Below are 24,671 nucleotides of genomic sequence, written 5' to 3'. Positions count from 1 at the left end.
GGCGATTGCTAGCACCGGGGCCCCCTCTGGTACTAGTGACGCCTACGGGCATGAGGACCTGTGTCGCTCGGCCCATACTTGTTGGAGGCTCGGCGGCGCGGGCCCTGTAGTAGCGGCGCTACCGCTTTAGCAGCCATAACGGCTGCTAGCGGCGCCACCGGGAATATGGTGGGGTGTCGGCTGGTGGCACGGGCCCCCTCAAGCTGCGGGCCCCGTAGCGCCTGCTACGGCTGCTACCGCAGTAGTTACGCCACTGGTCATCAGTATATGATTGGTGGGTTTCCGACACCCGGACCCTGCGCAGCTGTTCCAGCTGCCTCTGGACACTGGAAGCTATGCAGGGATCGGTGCCGTAAGCAGAAGGCTCTGACCACTGTATAGCGGACATGCTGCAGTACTGCAGCTCTACTCATATTCAAGTGAAGAGAGCAGAGCTGCATTAAACCAGCACGGCCGCTATACAGTGTACAGAGCCATATGCTTCCAGCACCGACCCTGCATAGTTTGGACAGCCTGGATAGCTGCTTGGTTTGGGGTCCTGTTGTCGGACCCCCACCGATCATATACTGATGACCTATCCTGTGGATAGGTCATCAGTATAAAAATCAGCCCCGAAACCGGACAACCCCTTTAACTCTCTTTTAATTTACATTGATCACTATCATGCACCTATGACTAGAAGTGCCCCCCTGTTGTTGGGCCAGATAGCAGCTGATATGACTACTTCCCGGATAGTTACACCCTAGGTGACTGAGTGGGGTTGCCAAGGTATAACAATGTCCAGTACCAGATTTATATCTTGGCAGACACAAAGTTTAGGTTCTGATCTGTCAGAGTAAATGTTTTAGACAGGGCAGAACCCCAAGGATACCCAATTTGTTTTTATTGTAATTCATGATGGTAAAGCATAAAGGGGGCTATTAAATGAATTCATATGATAAATATTTATTAATGGGCTCTGACAACAGATCTGAGTATAGTAATTATATATTATATTATTAAACAGTCTTTATTAAAAAATTCCCTACCATTTTGCTGTCGTAGAGTCTGTGCAATTATTCCGCATTATTGCAGTTGTTTCTGACATAGAGCCAACAGCACACTACTCCTGACTGTCAGATCTGTCTATTCTTTCCCCATCCCTCAGCAGCATTGAGGGGGGGGGGGAGTTTGTACTCAGCAAATCAGGGTGGAGAGGTAAGAAAGCATCCAAGTGTCCATGGAGAGCAGGTCACACAGGCGGTCAGTAAGTGAAGATAGGGAGTAGAGCACATATGGCATACTCAGCAGGGGAGAGAGAGGGGGAAATCATACACTCCTCAGTGCACTTGAGAGACAAGACTTTACAAGGGCTGTATTAGAGGAGGGAATAAGTACAGGAATGAAGCCGTGCGGGTACATGTGAGCTAGTGAAGGCAGCAGCATCCTAGACACAAGGAACTCACATCTACCGTAGCATGTATTACTAGGAGGGACACGCAGCCTGAACATAGAAGCAGGTTGTGAACTGAATATCAGGGGGGCAGGGGAGATGAATGAAGATATGGATATTATAGCCTGAATCTTAGTGTAACTTTCTTAACTACAGGTATTCACTGACGTAAATCTAAATATATATATATATATATATATATATATATATATATATATATGTGTGTGTGTGTGTGTAACGTTCGTGGTCCATCCAGTCGACGCCCTTCTCGCAAGAGATGTCTGCACATAAGGCCGTCCTGCTCCACAGTGACCACCAGGGTGCGCTCACGAGATCAGGCCAGACTTAAGATGCCAGAGCGCACGCATGTTGGAGATTGAGCTAATTGCTCCCAGAGCACCCTGGGCTATAAGAAGGTCCCAGCCCCATCCTCCCACACCTGAGCGTTGTTGTTGTATTCCAAGTTTGTCTTGCAAATGGTCCCCTAGTGTTTCCTCCTCCCAGTGTTCCCTGTACCTGTATCCTGATCTAGTGCCGTGCTGTATACCATGCCTGTCCTGCTTCTCCACGCCTGACGTCGTCTACTTGCTGCCTAGTTCCTGCCTAGCCTGCCTTGCTACTGTCCGAGCTGCTACAGGTACCCTATATGAACTATAGACTCTGACATGCGCAATGTTGGCCAGCTGCCATACCGCCAAGGTGGTACGGCCCAGTGGGTCCACGAACCCTACGTGACAGTATGTATATGTTATTCCATGTCAAAGTTGTCCAGCCTATAAGTGCATCACATGGCTTAGCACCTTTGAACTTCAAATACAGAATATGTACAGGATATAGAAGAAATGTGTTCATTTTAACAAAAATTGTTTTTGGAATATAGACAAATAATTCCAGTTCTGCTGATAAAGAGCATTTACGGTGACTTTTAAGGACCATAAAAGACATTAGGAGTTAAGAACGGTGTATAGCTAAGACATTTGGAAAGGCCTCAGTGTTTGAAGCTCTTAGTTTACATGCAGCATCTGATGTATTTGATACAATTTAAAACTTTTATTGGGTTCAAATAGTAATGCAAAGTCAGCAATAAGATAGTTGCAGTATTGCATTGACCGATTACACCTTTACATATTATTATATGATTACATAAAATAAAAGTAACAATAAAAAACGGAGAAATGAACAAACTATGGTGACAGTGAGAAATATGTCAAATACGTACAGGAAGCATGGGGCATTTGATGCAAGTGAAAGGAATTCAGTGTTCAGAAATGCAAAAGCAACAATTGGTCTCCAAAACTAAAGTCTATGCAAGACTAAAGTAGAAAACATGAAAAACGTTAAATTTCTGTGCTCCTAAGACTTAAGAGTGATTACAATATCAAAAAGTCTGCATCAAATAACATGTCAACTCCTAAATAGGAAAACAGTATGTTGTTTGGTCTTTTCATGAAGATGGCGAGAATACATGTAAGATTGGACATGGCTGGCATAATGCATTCTGCAAAGCTGACACTAAAGCTTCTCTGGTCAATGGGCAGAACTACACTGGAGCATCTAAAGTCAATGAAGTGAAGTGCCAGGTCAAATACAAAGAGCATATGGTGTAAATACTGGCATGCCTTCTTGAGGACAGAATAAACTATTTTTAGAAAATCTGATTTTACTACAGTCAGTTAACACCAATAAATAACCTACGCCATCCAAAAGTCTAAAATGTAATGGTCCAGAAAATCTAAGTCAAGAGAGTCTTTTAGAGGGTCATCAAAGTGTAATGGTGTTTTAACTGTCCATGTGCAAGTTTTAATAAGTCAAAACGGCTACTAGTTTGTTAGTCTAGGCAAGAAAATCTCATCACGCTGGCAGAGGGGCAGTGTAGCAGTACTGTATAGTGAAAACCCAATCAACTCTTCATAGTCCAACCTGCTGGAGCTAAGTGAGTATGACCTGTAAGGGTAGGACATTTGGGCAAACTTTATTTTTCACTGGACTTTTTGGAAGGAGTTAGGCTTAACGCTAAAATGCACAAGGTACTCAAGAGTTTTTGTATACAAACAATCGTTTTACATGGCTGCCAACATGAAAATACTGAAAAAAATGGCAAAATAAGGATATTTCATTCCAATTAATTCCATTCAGCTTACTATTATACAAGTTAGCCCATGACAATAGCATTGACCCAAAGTAACAAGCACCCAGTCATCAAAAAGAGAAATAATGATGTAGAGACTAAAGAGTAATCATGAGGATAAGTCGGACATTTGGCATTATATATATCTCACAGCTTGCCATAGGAAATCCAAAATGATAGCAGTTTGGAAGATTTATACGTTAACACCATTTATGCCATAAAAAACAAAAACAGCACACATAGGAAATAGTTAACAAGTAGCTGATACGACAGGGTATTTTGGTATTTTTGAGAACTGGATCCTTTAAAACCATATTATAGACTGAAAATCTCATGGCACATTATGCGCCAGCCTCCCCCCACCCCTTGTGTTTCATTTGTATCAGCAAAAAGCTATAGGAAGGTATTAATCTGCTTAACATTTCTAAGTACATCATCCAGCGGATTTTGACTTTTTTTTTATTTTTTATCTTACATATGCTCTACAGAGTTACTGGCAAAAAAACTGTACATTTTCTTCATTTCATCCTTTCAACATCAAATGGTAAGCAGCAAAAATTGGATCAAACTTCAAAGCTTGTACTGTGCTCCAAGTCACAGAAAGACTCCTCCATTTCACATATTGAATTCGAGCAGGATATCAAAGTGCTACCAAAGAACCTGAGGTCTTTACTAAAATAGAGGCTGTAACATCTGTAGCTAAGCGGAGTGCACAGACACACCACCTCGGGGAGCAGCTCACGTTTTATTCTCCGCAGCAAATTTTCAGCCTTTTGATACTCTCTTTTCACTGTACCTCCCTGTCTTTCTACAGAACTCAAGTTCTTAGCAAGCGGGGCTTTTGTCTCAGAGACTTCAAAACATAACTAACGGTTTCATGTTCTCATGGTTCAGCCAAATAGCCGTGAATACAACTATGAACAGTAGACGGAGGAATGCGAAGTAACAATGCGGTGTTCAGAGTCTGCACGTAAGATTACCTTCTCCAACTGCTGGTCCAGGCTGTCTGACTCTGTGAAATGAGTAGTGTCACAATTCTCTTGCCTGGGAGAACAGAAAAGAGATAAAGTGATTTCTAAGTGAGGAAATACAGTACAATTACTCAATACATTAACTTTTACAAAAAAAAGAAAACATGTTTGTAAAGGAATAAGAACATTTTATTGACTGAATGTATGTGTGTACACATGCCATACTGATCTATAAATATATATGTGTGTGTGTGTGTTTGTATAATATATATATGTGTGTGTGTGTGTGTATAATATATATATATGTGTGTGTGTTTGTGTGTGTGTGTGTGTGTGTGTGTGTGTATAATATATATATATATATATATATATATATATATATATGTGTGTGTGTTTTAGACAGTTTGGTGTATTATACAATTCTGAATAGAAATGCTTATACAAAGCATCCATCTAGGTTAGTGGTGGTCAACCTGACATATTGTGGAGCCTCAATCAAAGGGTTGAACATCATACTTCGGGCCAGGTCAAGAGTGGGCACAAATACACGTATCACTTTTTTACAGTGTTTCCTCCATATACAATATTTTTTAGCTAAACACAGAAAAATACAGAGGAACTTTCCAAAACACATATTCCTGAGGGAACACAGATGACGGGCATATAAAAAAAATATACATAATAGATAAATGAACAAAAACATACTCCACACAACTTTCGGAGATGGCAAAGGTATCACAGTACCCCCATTACTAAAAAGGAAACTTAGTAGCTCTTCTGTTTTTTATGGTTGGGCAGAGCGCTCAGCTTACTTGAGTACTCAGCCTGACCATTATCCTGGGGAGGTCAATTGAACCACATGAATCTGCCTTCCCCTGGGGGTTGCATATCAGCCCTTGGGCCACAAGTTAGGCATCACTTGCCTTCATTGTAAACTGTCCATGGCCAGTTAATTTTTGTCAATGGTTCTGCCATGTGGTCCCCCAGGTTCTGCTTTCAAGGGGAACATAGATTGACTGGCCCTATTGTTTGACCCGACATAAGTTCTGTCTGGTAGCTGCTTATTTCATTGTCTGCCATGGACTTTACATGCACATTTAGTCAAGCTGAACATATTTGTGAATTGGGTAATTGGCCTCTTTCCAATTTATAATTGGCATCCAAATAACATCGGTGTAATTTAGGTTTTAGATCATATATTCAGGGATGTAGCTATAAGAGGTGCAGAGGTAGGGTGCAGATTCCACACGAAGGCCGTGGAATCTGAGGGACCCAAATGACCCGCTGCCACATCAGAAGACACCACTATTATAAATGGCATATGGTAGGTCGGGGCCTGTTACAGATTTTAAATTGCAGCCAAGGATCTTCAAGTTATGCCTCTGTATATATTAGAGAATTATATAATTGAGGGTATGTTCACGCGCCTATTTTCGCCCGTTTTTCGGGCCGTAAACTGCTGAACGGCCTAAAAATCGGAAGCAGAACGCCTCCAAACATCTGCCCATTGATTTCAATGGAAAAAAGGCGTTCTGTTCACTTTATTTTTTCATTCAAAGGAGTGGACACGTAACTAGACATGGCTGACAGCACTTACTGTTTTATTTGGATAGGACATTTACTGCTGTCAAGTATTTCAAATAGCAAGACTGGCAATGTAAAGCTGGCCACACACATGATCTAGCTGACGGCTGAACGCCCCTTCACTTATGAACAGGTTATATGGAAAGAAATTATTGGCATAAAAAGAGAGGTGGTAGTGAATGAGAATGGACCCAAGTGAACAAAAAAAAGCGGCAGCTGAACTTCTTATTTGTTGTAAAATATATTGGATTTTATGTATACATTTGTAAGACATTAAAGATGTTTACTTACCATTTTCTATTGCTATAAAAGTTAGGTGTCCGGCCTAGAGACCCATCTGTGAGTGTAACTGGTTTGCTGTGCTTCAGTACAATATAGTTCTTTCTGGTTACATAGCCTTTAAAAGCTATTAAAAAAACGACAAAAAAAAACAAAAACGCCAGAAGTAAGTTAACAAAGATTCTTACTAGTTCAAAACAGAAGATAAACGTTTACAAACAAGTAGGGACATTAATTAAAGGGGTTGTCTCATCACGACAACCCCTGTTCATATGACCTACTTGGGCATATGGCCTTTATAGAGGGCCATAGCATATGAGCCAGAGAGTAGAACTATTAACAAGCAGCGGCTCTCGCTCTGGTGGACTCATCTAAACAGCCGCCATGTAATACATAGTCAATGCAATCTTTCCCTGACAAATTTGGCTGTCTGCTAGGGGTCTCGGAAGGTGGTTCAATAGCGATCAGCTGAGTGCCACAGTGGATCTCAGATTAAATAGGTTGTCTGTGATGAGACACAGGGCCCTGGCAGTTCTTGGCTATCCTCAAAATGGACTACTTTATAAAAATACATGTCTTCCTGGTAGAAGTATTTGGTTTTAGACAACTCCTTTCCATAGTCTTTATTAGTACTGGTAAATTGCAGCTTTTGGCTGTGGAGGATCTCCAGTATCCAATATTGATTTCAATAGATGCAGCGTATTTATTTGCAATAACACAACAGCTTCTCCGGCCTTAACAGCTGATTACATCTAAAGGTTAGCTAGTCCAGATTGGAACGTCCAGATTGGATATCTTCTTTACTGTGAAAAGATGTTTCCTTAACTCCCCCAAGGAGTGCGCCCATTAGGGCAGTACAGGAGGTGCTGCTGTCATGGGCCAGGCCAAATAGGTGCTCCATCTGCCAGCTCTCTGTTAAGGAGGAGAAGAAGCCACCAAACTGCATCTAGCAGACACCATTAGGAGGAGCTCACTGCATTTTTACAGCTCCCATTGGGTTAATTTTAAAGTTCAGAGTTCAGTGAGGAAAAGCAGAAAAAGCTTACAAGGTCATATCGCTCAATCTGGATGCTACAAGACTGTAGGGATCCCAAAGTTTTTAAAGGTGGTCGTGCCCCCAAGTGTTAGTGTTAGTCTAGTGGTAGATAAGGCCCCATGCACACGACCGTGCCTGTAATCACGGTCCGTGATTATGGGCACTGCCGGCCGCGGACAGCTGTCCACAATTGTGGGCCGGTCTCCCATTATAAGGTATGGAAGTACGATCCGTAAAATAAAAAAAATAGGATGTCCTATTTTTTACGGAAGGTTTCTACGGCACGGACACCTCCCTTTAAATATACGGGAAGGTGTCCGTCAGGCATAGAAATTAATGGGTCCGTAAAAATATTTTTACAGTCGTGTGCATGGGGCCTAAGTGTGTGCCATACAATATGAATGTGTTAAGCTCTGTTCACACCTGCGTCAGATGCGTACTGGCACCCAACAGACCCCGTTGACTTACACTGGGGTCCTTCAGAGTTTAGTCGTGGTGTTAGTCATTTTGACAACAAGAATATTGCCCCATGTGGAACTATTCCAAACTGAGCCTCCAACGCAAAAGTGAACGTAGCCTAAAAGTGGCTCTTTCATGTCTCCTACAGTAGTCACCCTATCTGGGGTCAGCTTAGGATAGAGGGGAATATATCGTTTTCTATGATTTAATTCCGCATTTTAATGTATAAGATGGACCTCTGCTCTCTATGCTAGATTTTAAGAAAGCAGTTTGTTTTACAGGCTTGCCAAAAGTTGTCCTGACTGACAAATAGGTGTTTGAATTCTTGTTTTTTCTCTGATGTATTTCTAAGTTAGTATCTCTTTTATTGCTACAATTACATAACTGTGCTGCTTGAGCCAAGTGTAGGTTTTGCTAAGCACTTTTTTTCTAAAAAAAACAAAACAAAAAACAAACAAAAATAATCTCTTTATAGTTCGCATTACTGAGCACAGTGATGGAAGCTAGGGACAGTATTTCAGAACATAAAGATTAGAACAATCATTTCCACTCTTGTTATGTAGGACAAGCTGCTTTCGGCTGTATATACTGTATAAATTGTTACTTACTTCCACCTTGGAAAGTAGACGTTTAGCTCACTCAGCGTGAAATTAACAGGTTATGTCGGTAGAGTCGCAGGAATATCAGTTAGATATAAGAACGATTTATTGTAGACACCCATTATATGCAGAACTTGGTTAAAATTAAATGAAGAAATCAGTCAAATACACATTATTACAACATTATATATATCATTTTAGGCTGGCTCAGAAGGATTATTGTCTGAATAGCATAGCATACAGTATACGGCACACAATATTTTGTAGTTTTGGTGTGATGAACTTAATCCCTGTAGCTTGAAATTAAATATAATGTTGTAATCCAAAACGAAAGTGTATATATTGCTTCCTCATATTGGCAGATGTACACATTTTTTCTCGATGCGGTTTTTAAACACGCACGTAAATAAATGCATCGTATGCACTACAATGCGTTTTCCCATTGATGTCAATGGGATGCTTATAGCATGAGTTTGACGTGTTTTTCTGTGCATATAACGCGTCAAATACACCCTGTGTGAACCAGGCCTAAAAGAGTACAAATTATGTTGGTTCCTTCTTGGAATCTGTATGCGGTTTATCTGCACTCCGCAGACATTCATGTAGCCTAACTACTTACCTCTAAAGTTGCTCATTTACGTTAGATAGATATCATGTGAATAAGTCCGTCAGCTTTGACTGATGGGGTATGAAATATTACAAACTTTCTTGACTACAGATACCTGACATATGTCTGTTCAATAGGTGATCAGTCAGTGTACCACCATGTTAAACATTATAATGAAGCCAAATAATAGCATAAAGAGGGGTCTAAATAATATTACCATACAGTGACTGATTAATACAACCACATTGTGACCACTGAATAATACCACCCCGCCGTTATTGAATAACCCCAGCATACAGGGACTGAATAATATCACCATACAGTTACTGAAAAATCACCATATGGTGACCAAATAAAATCATCATATGGTGACTAAATAGTACTGTCATACAGTGAGTGAATAGTACCACTATATGGTGACTGAATAATACCACATATACAGTTACTGAACAAGAGCACCATATGGTGACTAAATAAAACAGCCATACAGTGACTAAATAATACTACCATGTAGTGATTGAATACCACCATACAGTGACTCGCTAATATCACCACACAGTGACTCGATAATACCACCATACAGTCACTGAACAAGACCACAATATGGTGACTAAATAATACAGCCGTATAGTGACTGAATAATACCACCATATAGTGACTGAATAATACCACCATACAGTGACTGAATAATACCACCATATAGTGACTGAATAATACCACCATACAGTGACTGAATAATAGCACCATACAGTGACTGAATAATAGCACCATGCAGTGACTGAATAATAACACCATGCAGTGACTGAATAATACCACAATACAGTGACTGAATAATACCACCATACAGTGACTGAATAATACCACAATACAGTGACTGAATAATACCACCATACAGTGATTGAATAATAACACCATATAGTGATTGAATACCACCATACAGTGACTCGCTAATACCACCATACAGTGACTGAACAAGACCACAATATGATGACTAAATAATACCACCATACAGTGACTGAATAATACCACCATATAGTTATTGAACAAGACTACCACAAAGTGACTGAATAATACCACCACACAGTGACTGAATAATACAGTGAGGAACAATAAGCACCAAATAAACCAGTGACTTGTAGTTTATGTCTTCTGTGATTGCAGTTGTTTACTTTTCCAACTAACCCAATAAAATGCTAACGATAGTGCTGTAAAGCATACACAGAGGCCCCCTAGCAATGACGGCTACTCTGTAAAAGGTACCTATAAAGCAACACTCTTAAACAGTTCCTGCAATTTGCCCACATAAACTTGCTGGCCCATAAACTGTGTCTGCCAGAGAGTACCCTGCCTGTCGAAGAGTGCTCCAATACACCGTGCAAGCCAGAGAGTTCTTCCATAAATAGTGCATGCTAGTGAGTGCCCTAATGCACAATTCCAGACAGAGAATTCTCCAAAAAACATTGAAAGACAGAGATTGCCCCATCTACAGTTCTTTTGACAAAATAACCCAAAAAATAGTGCCTGCTAGAGTATATCCCAATACACCAATGTATTTCAGAGTTCCACAATACACAGTACCAGCCAAAAAAATACCCCATATACCCAGACTGCCACAGAGTACCCTCATACACAGCGCTACCTAGATATTTCCCAGATAAACAATTCCTGTCAGAGAACGCCCCCATAAGCAGTTCCAGGCAATGTGTACACCGATGTAAGTAAGAGAGTGTCCGATTCAGACTGCCAGCTAGATAATGCAACAATATATAGTGCCTGTCAGAGAGTGCCCTAATTCAAGAATCTAAAATAAATTCATTCTTCACAATTCAACTGATTTTAATTGATTAATTTCTGATTGTTTTGTATCTATTGTATTTACTCAAAATATCCTCTCCATAAGTTTTTACCAAACTATTTCCCTACCAAATGTTATTGTTTTTAGGCGATGCCTCGGCAGGTGTGTAGGTGGGCTTTCTCTATGGAAATACTATTGCACTCACGCAGCATCCACTGTCAACTCCTATTCAGTGAAATTCCATCTGACAGCACTGCACATCAGATATCACTATTTGTATGTATATTTCCATACCCATAGGGAATGTAACTTCAACTAGATTCTTTTTTCAAGCCTTTCTTGTCTCTTCCACTTGATCAATGGGTTGTGCAGTACATAAGCCCACTGAGATCTCTCGACCACCAGCTCATGTATTTGAAAGGCGTCTGTTTATTTTTAAAATGCAAATTCTCATACCCCCAAAGACTCTGCAGAAAAAAAGAACAATCTCTTAAGTTAAGAGATTTCCATCAGGGGGCTGCTTTCCTGTTTTATACCAGACTAAGATCAATCGCTGTCAAAACCACTTAGATAATATTGTACAATCAGCCTGAGACTCTCTTAAATGAAATAAGGCCAGACTTTTTTTTTTTTTTTTACATCATAGTTTGCTAAAATGATAAAATCACTGTAAAAAAAAAAAAAAAAAAGAGCTTTGAAATACTAACTTATAGTTTGACCACTGCTTGGAGTATTGCCACAGATAACAATTAAGATTGCCCCCCAACACTAACCTCCCCGCCTCAGCGGCAGATTCCGGGGGAGAGGAGGCCCAATAAGGTTAATACCCCCACTTTGATCTCTGTCAAGGCGTACTAGCAAGAATTAATTTACATTTCAGATGAAAAAAAGTTGACAGCATGAAAAGGCATCTTGTTCCCGGTATGTGAATGTGCTGCAATAGATTGGGAATTCTAAAAGGAAGTTCTAAGGAAGCTAACAGGATAAGCCCCCACTGCTGATTTTACTGGGAAAGAGATGAAAGGGAAACAAATTTCAATATAAGCAGGGCTGCAGAAACATGTAAGCCAAATGTTTTCTAAATTCTCAGAATGGTCTTCGATGTGCATGGTATTCAGCCCTTTCGTTGTCGTTGTACTGAGAGCAAAAATGTAACTGATGAAATGTCAACTTTTGACTATTAATGTAAAATTTTTGTAGAACTAGCACCGTTTTCCCAGCTATAGGACATATTTGGACCACTGGGGATAATTTGTGCTAATTGAGGAATGTGAGTATGTATTTCATGAACTTCACGACTATATATGTGCCAGTGATAAGCAGTTAGCGGTGAGTCACCGTTATGTAAATGGCGGCGACTAGTGGTGCTGCAGATCCCTGTGACCGTGAGGTTACTATATAGCAGCAGTCACAGGGAAGACCCTGGAGTACTGTTAATCCGCTAACCTCCAGGATGTCGCGGTCAACCGCAACCGCGGCATCAGAGGAAGGAGGCTCCCTCTGTCACTCCATCAGCACACTGCGACGCGATTGAGGGGTGCTATTGGGTTGTAAAGGCCTAACAAGGGTCCCCAGGCCTGCCATAGCTATATGCCTACTAGTCATTGTCAAAGGCATGGCCTAATAGATTGTCTGTCAGTTCATCACTGACAGGCAATAATGCTTTAGTGCACTGAGTATCAGTAGTTCGAATTGCGAAGTCCCCTAGTGGGACAAAAAAATACTTAACCCCTTTACGACGAAGAACGAATATATCGTCCTGTGCAGGTGTTAGTTCAGCAGTGTCATTCCTCATGCTTTTTAATATTTCTGCTTGCTGTCATTGAATGGGAATACACTCCATAAATTTTCAATTCCTTACCAAGATCTCTATTTTCTTATTTATTTATTATTATTTATTTCAGTTACTTATATAGCACCAACATATTACACAGCGCTGTACAGAGGTCCTCTTTTACTGTCCCCATTGGGGCTCATAATCTAAAGTGGGAGGAAACCGAAGTACCCGGAGGAAACCCAGGCAAACACAGGGAGAACATACAAACTCCATGCAGATGTGGTCCTTGGTAGGATTTGAACCCTGGACCCCAGCGCTGCAAGGCAACAGTGCTAACCAATGACCGTGCTGCCCATATTTTCTTGTCAACCAGTGCAAATATTCTTGTCTACATCCAGAAAACCTATACATACCTAAAATATTTCACAACTGATAGTTTGCTACAATTTAATTTAGTCTAGTCAATCACATGTAAGCTAAACAGCTCAGACCCCAAGCTGTAGGCTCTTACCTACACATACATTGTAGCAAACCTTCAGGACCGCAGAGTATGCTGCTGATGTATTTAGGTTCCCTTAGTCTGTACTACAGGTTATTTATCTATGTGAGACTCAAGTGTTGTGTATACATCTATCCCACTGTGTGCATGATGCACTGTTTTACATGAACATTCCTCCACAGCCGTCCTAACAAAAGCATTTCATTGCCTTTTAAGATACTGTCATTTACAGTAGTTTGCTTTAGGCTAAACGCAAGCACTGTTTCCCGATATACATAAATCCATTTCCTTAACAAGAAAAACTCATAGTAACATTCTGGCTCTCGGGCAATAAATGATAATATGTAAATGAAGCCTTCTGCTCAGTGACTCATACGCTGCGTTAACTATTCCTGAGAATGTTCCTGCTGCTGGAGGAAACTATGAAACCAAATAACGGTGCTGAACGCATGAAGCGATGAGCCATATCGGTCTGTTAATTCAAGCCACTGTAAGACGAGTTTGACTTCTTAAAATGCACTTTGATAATGGCGAGCGTCACTGTGTAAACTGGTGCATGTGCCGTATTTTTACATAGTTAGTTAGTACGGCTGAAAAAAGACACATGTCCATCAAGTTCAACCAAGGGAAGGGAAAAGGGAAGGAAAAATTTCTACACATAGGAGCTAATATTTTTTTGTTCTAGGAAATTATCTAACCCTTTTTTAAAGCCATCTACTGTCCCTGCTGTGACCAGCTCCTGCGGTAGGCTATTCTATAGATTCACAGTTCTCACTGTAAAGAAGCCTTGTCGCCTCTGCAGCTTGAACCTTTTTTTCTCCAGACGGAGGGAGTGCCCCCTTGTTTTTTGAGGGGGTTTTACAAGGAACAGGATTTGACCATATTTTTTGTATGTGCCATTAATATATTTATATAAGTTAATCATGTCCCCCCTTAGTCGTCTTTTTTCAAGGCTAAATAGGTTTAATTCTTTCAATCTTTCCTCATAACTTAAATTCTCCATGCCCCTAATTAGCTTCGTTGCTCTTCTTTGTATTTTTTCCAACTCCAGGGCATCCTTTCTATGAACTGGAGCCCAGAACTGAACTGCATATTCTAGATGAGGCCTCACTAATGCTTTGTAAAGTGGTAATATTACATCCCTGTCCCGCGAGTCCATGCCTCTTTTAATACACGACAATATCCTGCTGGCCTTTGAAGCAGCTGATTGACACTGCATGCTGTTATTGAGTTTATGATTTACAAGTACACCCAGATCCTTCTCAACAAGTGAATCCGCCAGTGTAGCTCCCCCTAGGACATATGATGCATGCAGGTTGTTGGTACCCAGATGCATAACTTTACATTTATCTACATTAAACTTCATCTGCCAAGTGGACGCCCAAACACTTAGTTTGTTTAAATCTGCCTGTAATTCATGAACATCTTCCATAGTCTGAACTATATTGCATAGCTATTTCTCCAATTCTAGAATTGTTCACATACCAACATCAACTTTATCACTTCTACATTTATTGGCTCTTGGGATGTATCGTCTGCCATACTTTTCCTCTGCAGCGGCTGCTGAAGAATGGCCAACCATGAAATACGTGGTCGGGCTGGACTCACCAGAATGGGAGCACTTAGCAGCGCTCCACTCTAATGCAGGAGACCCTCCTCTAGGACTTTCATGTGCCCTAATAGTGCATATGGAGAGAGGTTGTCTTGATGCCCCACTGGAAACAGTAAATTATTACAATCTCTGTACAGCGCTGCAGAATTTGTTGGTGCTATATAAGCAACATAAATAAACAAGACAACCCCTTTAATAGCTATCTATCACCAAGAAAGTCTTCTTTAAATCTTGATATTGCACATATGCTCTAGTAAACTAAACTAGAGGGCACAATTGGCTCCACTAAATGGCCGCCTAAATGGGAAATGCAAAATAAAAAACATAGGTGGTCCTTTCCTGCTCTTTGTGAGCTTTGTAAAACCTTCCATGGAGTGAAGAGGGGCCATATGACACATTTATCTGCAATATTATAAAACAACCATCAGAAACACCGTTCTTACGTCCTCCTGATTGACACTGTGAGATAAGGTGTGGGCATCCAGCTGGCACAATTGAACCCACTAGTTCTTCTTTGATATAAAATCCCGTAAGTAACCTAACTAAAGTGAACCTATGCCGCTCACAAACTCTCTTGAATGGCCACTCTCCATAAAAAGACCACACTCATCTACTTATGATAATACAGGTGACAATAGAGCAAAAATGGGGTCTACACTGGTAAGTGGGAATAGTCAGCTTCTAAGGGGAGTGACCTTCCTTTTCACAACTGATCCTCAGAGTTTAGGGCAACAGGCTCAAGACTTTATTTCGGAAGTGGAAACCTCTTTTTGGTGTGGATATCTATCCAGTGAAAAAGTTTAAATTATTTCAGGACCTCAGCTGCAGAAAGCAATGGGAAGGTTATTGTTTTATGTTGGAGGTAACGTTTGATTCTGGATGTCTTGGTCATGGGAACTGTAAATCCCACATCTATGAATAATTATATGCAAACATTTACACTAACCAGCCAATGTTGAGTAGTGTATACTGTAAAAATGACATACACACAGCTATTTAGTGAAGAAACAGGGAGCTGGAGTACGGTCCTTGATGGACTGGTCAGCACAATAACCAAATTTCAATCCTACCGAGTTCATGTAAGATGAGCTTCACTGTATGTTCATAGAAAAATGCAATACAAAGATCGACTATCATTTCTGGTCAATATAATTGTTCGGAACTTCTTACTATTAGAAATACACAAACACTGAATGGCCACTTTATTAGAGACCCCTGTCTAGTAGTGCGTTGGACCTCCTTTGGCCTTTAGAACCACAGCAATTCATCGTGGTATAGATTAGACTAGGTGTCGAAATTGTTCTGCAGGAATATTGGCCCATGCGGACAAGATAGTTTCTCGCAGTTGCAGCTAATGTGCCCTTCTGCGATATGGTAAACAGCTGCTATAAAGGGATGAACATGGACGGCCACATTTTTTTAGGTAAGCCCTACTGGTCAAATGGCCATTCACAGGTATCAGAGGACCCAGGGTGTGCGAAGAAAACATTCCCCACATCATCGCACCTCTTCCACCAGCCCGAGCTGCTGACATCTGACAGGAAGGGTTCAGCTATTCATGCTGCTTGCGCCAAATTCTGACCCTTCTGTCAGCACGGTGCAACAGAAATCCGGATTCATCTGACCAGGCAATGTTTTTCCACTGCTCAGTGACTTAATTTTTGTGCTCTTTTGCCCACTGGAGTCTTGCCTTTTTGTTTCCCTTAGACAGCAATTGCACTTGTCATCTGCTATTACAGCCCAGGAATGACGAGTTGTGCGTTCGAACACATTAGTTGGAGCACCAGCGTTGTATTTGGCTGAAATTTGCTTAACTGTGCACCGCCTGTTAATCAGAATGATTCTTGACGTCCTCCTCTTACCCCTTTCGTCGACAAATTGTTGACATCCACAGGGTCCTTTTTTACTGGATGTTTTTCTTCAATCACATAATTCTTGGTTAACTCTCAACACCATTGCATGAGAAAAACCCACAAGAATGTCAGTGTTTGAAATACTGACCCCGGCTAGTCTAGCACCGATGACCATGACTCATTCCAAGTCGCTCAGATCGCTCGTTTTTCCCATTCTAATGTAGATTCGCACTGAAACTGATCCACGGAAAACTTGCTCACTCGATTTTATGCTGTGTCCGTGGTCACGTGTCTAATTTCCATGCAGGGAAGATCCAATGGTGAAACGACAGGTGTCTCTCTAAAAAAGTTCCCACTCAGTGTATACAAATATGGAAAACCCACACTTAGGTCTCATGCACACAGTGTACCCATAATCACGGGCTGTTATTGCAGGCACAGACGGCCGCGGACAGCCGCCCGCATTTTTGGCCCGTGCTCCCATACAAAGTATGGGAGCACGGCCAGTAAATAGCAAAAGATAGGACATGTTCTATCTTTTGCGGTACACTTCTACGGCACGGACACCCATCTGTAGCAATACGGAAAGGTGTCCACGGCCAATAGAACTGAATGGGTCCGTAATTTCGAACCGAATTACGGTCCGCAATTACGGAGAATTTTTACGGTCGTGTGCATGAGGCCTTACTGTTTGGATGTCTTTATCTTACATAATAAAACCCACATGATGTAGTCTACAAAGTATTACCTGCTTGGATAACAACAGCAGCTTCATTTCTTCTAATTCTTAGCTCCTGGAATTTCTTTCGACTATCATACCCTCTCCATGCTGAAATGAAAGATGTATATATTAAGATATGTTTACATATTAATGCTATAACCAATGTGGTTAAATTGCAACTCTAAGTGCAAAAGTGTATTGGTAGCGAGCCATTATTGTGGATCCCAAAAGTTAGTTTGCTGGACTTTTCAGGTATACACAATTTCTGGGTTTACATTATGAGTGGTTAGATATGGTAAATGAAAATTAAGTCATTGAATTGAATGTCAGCCAACACTAAGGACATTATAGTAGGTTTCTATGTAAATACATGATAACTACAGGCAACAGAATGGGGTTTATTTGACACCACAAGAGATGAAGTATCCGGCAGCTGGTATGATGATTTGTATGATGGTAAGATGTATGATGATCCTTTGGAAGATGATTCATCATATGCTACTTGCAGTCCTTTTTTCCTTACCACAATGTGTGTTCACATTACTCTATATAGGATCTGAAGCTACATCACTCTCCGAGATTCTATGTTGCCATATAGGTCATAGAACCACCAATTACAGCTATACATTATACTCCTATTTACCAGCCTGAATACAGGTAGCACTCTTTTTCCTTTTCTCTTTAACTTTCTTATATCTTCTTGCACCAAGCCATCCTTTGGTATAGGCCTGCATGACTACTACCCGTCCAATGACTTCCCGCAGTAAGAGGTTTAACTGTTCCACATGGTAGTATTTCAGGAACACCTTTAACAGATAAGACAATTATGAAGGACACGGTTTTCCTGTTCACCTTTCACATGCATTAGCCACATGAAAAAAGACCAATATCCTGGCAAGTGTTTAGGATTACCTGGCTAGTCATTCTCTACAGAGCTAGGATAGCAAAGTTTTAGTGACCGCTCAGAAATGGGAGAGCGTTCATCAGGATCAATAAAGATAGTAGATGTACAGTACATTAATCAAAATACATCAAAATCAGCGCCAAAAAATGCCACAAATTTACCTTCATTGATTTCAATGGAAATGAGAGGCTTTATTTTTCCAGGGCAGTTTTTGCCCACTCGCGGAAAAAAAAGCATTGAAAACAATAGAAGATAGAAAAAAATGCTCTGTTCATTTGGAGCGTTTTCTGACGCAGTCCATTACCCAAAAACCACCCATGTTTTTTACATTTGATTCATTTAAAAAACACCTAAAAAAGGCGTTATAATGCCTCAAAAAAAAGTGTAAAGTAAAAAAATGCCTGACAAAAAAACTCAGGGCCTTATAATCATTACTTGTGTTTTTTAACCAATGTAACCATTGGGCCCTATATCAAATCCTTTCTCCTCCTCCATTGTCTAATCTCATACAACCCGTTTAAGATAAAGCTGGGTGCTGGGTGGTATTTTGTGAGCAAATCAGATCAGTAATTTCATGCTCACTGGAAGTCCTTTGGCTGGTATGGAGTTTAGTGTGATTTTCATGTTTTTAGCTAGCCATCCCTACAGCTGACCTGGCAATAATTCATGGCAAATGGTTAATGTAATAAAAGCTGTGGTGAGCCTCACTTATCACCAGGCTGGTTAGTGTCATTATTTTAATCTGTATAACAATGTTAATGCCATCCAACATCCGGCCTAATGCTCAATTGACAGTCCATGAAGTGTTATGGGCTTGATTCATGCTGTCCGTTATAATTTACTTAGTTTAGCTAAACAGTAAAAGAATTGTTGAGTTTTTCTGAAAATGTAATCTCCCTATATCTCTATTTTAGAAGCCAGGACAAATAAGTCAATTAAAAATGCTATAGTTCTAAGTGTTTATGACGTATCATATTCTATTTAAATTACTTTTTTGGGCATAGTATGTTTTATATATTAGTTAATATTAGCAATGGGCCATTTTAGATGCACTTTTTTGTTTGTTTATACACAAGTGACCACTTGCACCCTGATGGATAAGGTTTATGCATGCATGGGCACAGAGACATCAAACCTTTCATGTGCACATTATCTGACTAGTATAAAATGTAAAATATAGATATGAGCTACACAATAGAACTGGAACTTGATGCTTATGGTTAATGTAAGTCCAAATGTGGTTTTACCGAGCGAATGTCCACAAAGTCCCATAGTGAGCCATAGAGGCCGTCCATAATGGTGACCCAGTATAGTATCAGGGGGTTAATTTTTGAATAGTTAGAAACCCAAACTGTTATATGAGGTTACTCTCACAGAAATATGATCACAGATTTACCTTAGTTCTTCCAAGAACCCACTTTTCAAGTTTAGCTTTTTCTAGAATTGCAGCGCAACTTTCCAGTGTTGGTGGAGGATTCTGATGAGCTTTAAATGTGAGATAATAATACCTACAAGAATAAGAATAACACAAACATAAATTGTTCCATACACACTAAGAAAAATTAAAATAATACATTCCCTAGGTTCTACCATGCAGCAAAGGAACATTCTAAAACTCGTTTAAAGTAAATCCCATCCTGTAATACATAGAGCCTATACAGTCAGCGAATATCTAGCGTATTTGTAGTATATTTGCAATGTTTATGTGGACTACTGTCCATTTTTTTCAGTTACTTTTTACAGCTTCGTCTTGTAACTACCTAAAAAAACCAGTGTCAGACTAGGATTCCTTGGGCCCCAAGGCCTGAGCCCACTGGAATATTCTCTTTGACTCTGGTGGGCCAGTCTAACTCTGCTGGAAACGCTCAACAGGCTGCTGTTAGCAGATCTATTATACTTCTTTGGCCCCTTTCAAACTGAGTTTTTACTTCTCATTTGATGCATGTGTTGGGAAAGCTCCTATCACAAACGTCCCCATAGGGCACCATTATACCAATGGAGGTCAAAGGAGTGTCTTTTTGGACTCTGTCGGGCGGTTAACATTGAGTATACCAGTATACCATTTTTATTGGATAGAATATCGTAGTCAATTCTATAGTAGCCTATGGGGGACAGATGCCCCTGTTAGGCATCCATCACCGCCCTGTTAAATGTATACAGTGGGAGGCTTCAGTGACATAGTGTATATATGGATAGTTATCACTGGAGAATTCATGAACGGAGATAACCGCTGACCCCAAAGAAGAATGATCCAGTTCTAGAACAGAGGGAGGGTGCTAGGATTTTGCCACCCGATACTGCTCTTCAGGATCCTGATGATGCTACCTGGGTTACTGTCACTTGACATAGCTGTGTCGAGTGGTGGGATTCTGGGGAGCAGTGTCATGCGTCAGGTGACAGAATCCCAGCACCCTCTCTCCCTCTGTCCGATCTCCTGTGCTGCCCTGATAGTCGAACTTGGCAGTGCTGCTGTGCGTGACCCACACGGTGGCTTGACTACGCCACCTCTGTGTCCCAGCAAGTCCTTCAAAGCAGCTGTATATACCCTCCTCCTGGGGAAACTCCAGTGACGTAACCGTCCCTATATACAATTTCATTATTAGGCATACCCCTGGGGTAGAGAGAACCACCCTATTGTGAGTGACACCTTCCCAGTGCAGATGGGCTCCAGTGCGGCCTCTGTCCACTGTACTGGAGTAGTGGAGGGTGGCTGTGTAGGCGGCGTTACCCAGCCTATACAGTGGGTCACACCGCAGCCTTTCATTGGAGGTATAAGTCTAGAGTCCTCTGATGGAAGGCTCACAACGCTGTGTGAAAGGGCCTTATGTGTGTACATTTATCATGTTGGGTGCACAAATCAGTGCTGTATCAGGCTAAGCTACAATACCAGACACTGCCCATGATGAAAATAGCACTGTTTCTGGAAAAAAACCACTGTTTTTCTAATCTCATATAACTCCTTTTATTTAAAGGTTGATCAATGTTATAGATATCATAATATAGATTTGAACCATTGAAAAATATTTATAATCAGAATATAGTCAAGGCATATACACCATCTCTAGTTGTTAGGTAGCGGTAGTGATTTGATATTACATCTTCCCCCAATACTACTTATCTGACACTATATAAACCTATAGCCCAAGGACAGTGGTCTGCTAGTAACTCCCCTTATTGCCATGTAATACAAGTGAGCTTACCAAGAATGGTTATATATTTAACCCTCTAGTAGCATTGGAATTATATGAGCAATATAGTCCAATTAGGAAATCACCTTCAAAGCAGACCAATGGCCCACATGTTAGTGTAAATCTGCAGAGTAAGTAACCCTACCTGTTAAGGTGGAAACATTACTTACTCCTCCTAATATTACAACTCGATAAAAAGTGATTTTGACTAAGGTTTGATGATGGCCCCAAGAACGGTACCCCCAGGAACAACCTGAGAGTGGAATGTAAAAACATTGCGCTCCGTCAGTTCTAGTAGTTTACACAGAGTTGTGTGCTCGACAATAGAATGAACTGTGTGACTGTTAAATCACGTCTGCCCAGTGCTCTCTGCTTCCTTCTCTGTACTGATCTATATGGCTGTATATGCAGTATTATGTGGATATTGCATGAGAGTATTATTAAGTATTGTATGGCGGTATTATTTGTAAAAAACAAAATAGCATTTTCTTTGGGCATTAAATGTCAGTGTTATGTGGGTACTATATAGTAATATTATTTGATACTTTATGTAGGTAATATTTAGGCATTGTGTGGCGGTAGTATTTAGGCATTGTATGGCGGTATTATTTTATATATGTAGCCTTTGAAAGAACTATCTAAAAATGGCCCAGGTACTCTTTTTCTATAAAACTAGCCCTGATCTTGCAGGTATTCACTTGTCAGCTCAGTAGTATATACACATTTTTGCAGATGTGAAAGAAGAGCTTTTACTTTGCATCACTTTGAATATATATGATAACTGCAAACAACTTAGTTATGGGGCTTTTCCTTGTGGTTAACAATTCAATCTTAGAAAAGTCTTACAATTATCATAGTCTTTCCTGACTTCAGTTTCTATATCTGGAGATGTGAGACATTGACAAGCCGCTGCTGAATTTGCACACATTATTTTCTGCTCAGAGCCATAATTAAAGCTTTGAAAAGGTTTCTTTAAGTGAAATATTGGGAATAGATAAATACATTAGCCAGTGATCCATGAAATTCCTCAAATATTCAGAAGAACAGATCAAATGCTAAACAGATTGACACTTCTTTGTTCATATTCAAAAACCCATTAGGCAAGAATGAACAAAAGTCACAGCCTTATGGTAAATCTGAGGATATGAAAGATCCTTAAGCCCAAAACTTAATTGCTACTTTGATCCTTTTTAGTCCTGTACAAACAAAATAGATGAGTTAGCAGGTTTCCCCCTGGTATACATAGACAATGTTTATGTGACAACTGCATTTTATAAACTATTAATGCAGGCGGGTGCAGAAAAAAGAGAATCCGTGTTTATCAGACAGGGACAAATTAACTTTAGCTATTATTTCAATCAGCTGTACCTCTCCTGGGTTGTGTCTCCTTTGTTCTCAATTCCAGGTGGTTGTTTTATGTCTGTTATTCACCTGCTAACACCTAACCAGCTACACATAGTATATAAATCTCTAAGTGGATACAATACAGACATAGAAAAGGGTTAAAGGGGTTATCTCATCATGACAACCCACTTTGCAGAAAAAAATAGAAAACCGTTTCCTTATGCAAGGTGCAAAAATTGTGAAAGGGCCTTTTGCAAAAAAGAGTGTGGTCCACCAATGGGTGCGGGGCCGCCACGGTGTAACATTTATTATAATTTACACCAGAAAATCTATGCTAGCACCTAGTTGGTGTACAGTTCACTCTGTGAGATGTATGTTTCATATCTCACGGACCGAACACGGCTGTGTGAAGCAGGCCATACTCCAGTGAAGAAGAAAGCCAAGACTGGTGTCTGAAACACCAGTATTAGTAAATCTGCCCATAGTCTTTTAGAAATCTAGAAGAGAAAACATGGCCCATAATCTGCTGTTCTAGATTGTGCAGGGAAAATGAATGGCCATCCATCTAATACCTGTGAAATATATATGCGAAAAAAGAATACAGTCAGTGTCCTTATGCCAGATCCAAGAATATACAATCTTGTAGAAATCTAGAAGAGAAAACGGGATCCATCAGCTCCAGCTCTCTCTTGGATCTGCTAGAATATTTGAAAGGGTAGGGCTTAGCCTTGCTTGGCTCCCATTTCGGATAGAGCATAGAGGGAAGGGTGAACATGTAAAAACAACAGGGGGTATTGAATTTACATAATTGAATACTGAATACATTATCGGTAACATTATGCACCTAAAAATTAGACCACTGACAAGTAACAGTATAGTAAATTTTTTCAGCATTTTTAAAAAATAATTTTATTTCTTACCTTTTCAAGAAATCCTCAAATAAAATACGATGTGAATATCCCTGTCTTCGGATATTGACGGTTTCTAGAATCCCTGTGTATCGTAATTGCATGAGTACCCTTTCTCGGCAGAACTTCATTGCCTCTCGGTCATCATTTGGCTTAATGCAGCGGACAAAATGAGGCTGCCCAACCACCATTTTAGATAACAAGTCCATAAGGGAGTACTTCGCAAAAAAGAAGTTATATAAGAAATTATATTTCAGTCCAGTATTTACTCTACTGAATTGTACAATAACTTGCATCTGGTTTAATATATTTAAAGTGATGCTACTTACAAGTAATATTGAGTTAATTTCATATATGAAGCTAACATCCTTACAAAATAAATTAGTAGTTCATAATATAAAATGTTGTCCACTTTGGACAATTACTACATGTTCGAAGGATCCCTTACAATAAGCTAATCAGAAAGTGTCCCCCTGCTGAAAATCCCCAGCGATCATCTGTAATCTATGGGGAAACCTGGCTGCAAGTGTTCAATTTCTCTACAGCGCCACCATAGGGAAAACAAACTAATACACAGTGCCCATTCAAATCAATGGGTTGTCTGTGTAAATGAGGACAGGATAGGTCCTACAGAGCGAGAGATGCTCTTTGTAAGTGATCTCCACCAGAATTCCCTAATAGGGTATATAAAAATTTAGCTTTTAAACTAGACAACCCCTTTACTGTATTTTGAACTGTGGTTAATGGGATTAAATTCCAAGTCCCACACAGAGAGAGAGAGGGAGATGCTTTTTGTAGCTACTCTCTGCTCTGGCTAACAGAGGGCCTTACCAATTAAGTGACCCCCCCCCCCTCCCCCTCCCACATTACATTTACGTATATGCCGTAACTGGGTGTATGAACAGGGGTTGTCTAAGGAAGAATCGTATTAATTTTGATAAGGATGAAAAGGATGCTCTTAATGAAATGCTAATT

General features: G+C 40.3%; 1 protein-coding gene across 1 annotated transcript in view; it reads right to left on the bottom strand.

The window, feature by feature from the left end:
* Window positions 1-24,671, bottom strand: part of MYO3B (myosin IIIB) — a 134,989-nt gene that overhangs the window by 45,968 nt on the left and 64,350 nt on the right. Inside the window, exons 17-22 of the mRNA XM_075829432.1 lie at window positions 23,709-23,914; window positions 19,653-19,764; window positions 17,996-18,158; window positions 17,380-17,460; window positions 6,407-6,521; window positions 4,541-4,604 (exon numbers count right to left, since the gene is read on the bottom strand). Of these exons, the coding sequence (XP_075685547.1) occupies window positions 4,541-4,604; window positions 6,407-6,521; window positions 17,380-17,460; window positions 17,996-18,158; window positions 19,653-19,764; window positions 23,709-23,914 (741 nt within the window). The remainder of the gene's footprint in view (window positions 1-4,540; window positions 4,605-6,406; window positions 6,522-17,379; window positions 17,461-17,995; window positions 18,159-19,652; window positions 19,765-23,708; window positions 23,915-24,671) is intronic.

Source organism: Rhinoderma darwinii, chromosome 6 (assembly GCF_050947455.1).
Source record: "Rhinoderma darwinii isolate aRhiDar2 chromosome 6, aRhiDar2.hap1, whole genome shotgun sequence".
NCBI classification, from domain to species: Eukaryota; Metazoa; Chordata; class Amphibia; order Anura; family Rhinodermatidae; genus Rhinoderma; species Rhinoderma darwinii.
This window is presented reverse-complemented; position numbering and strand designations above follow the sequence as displayed.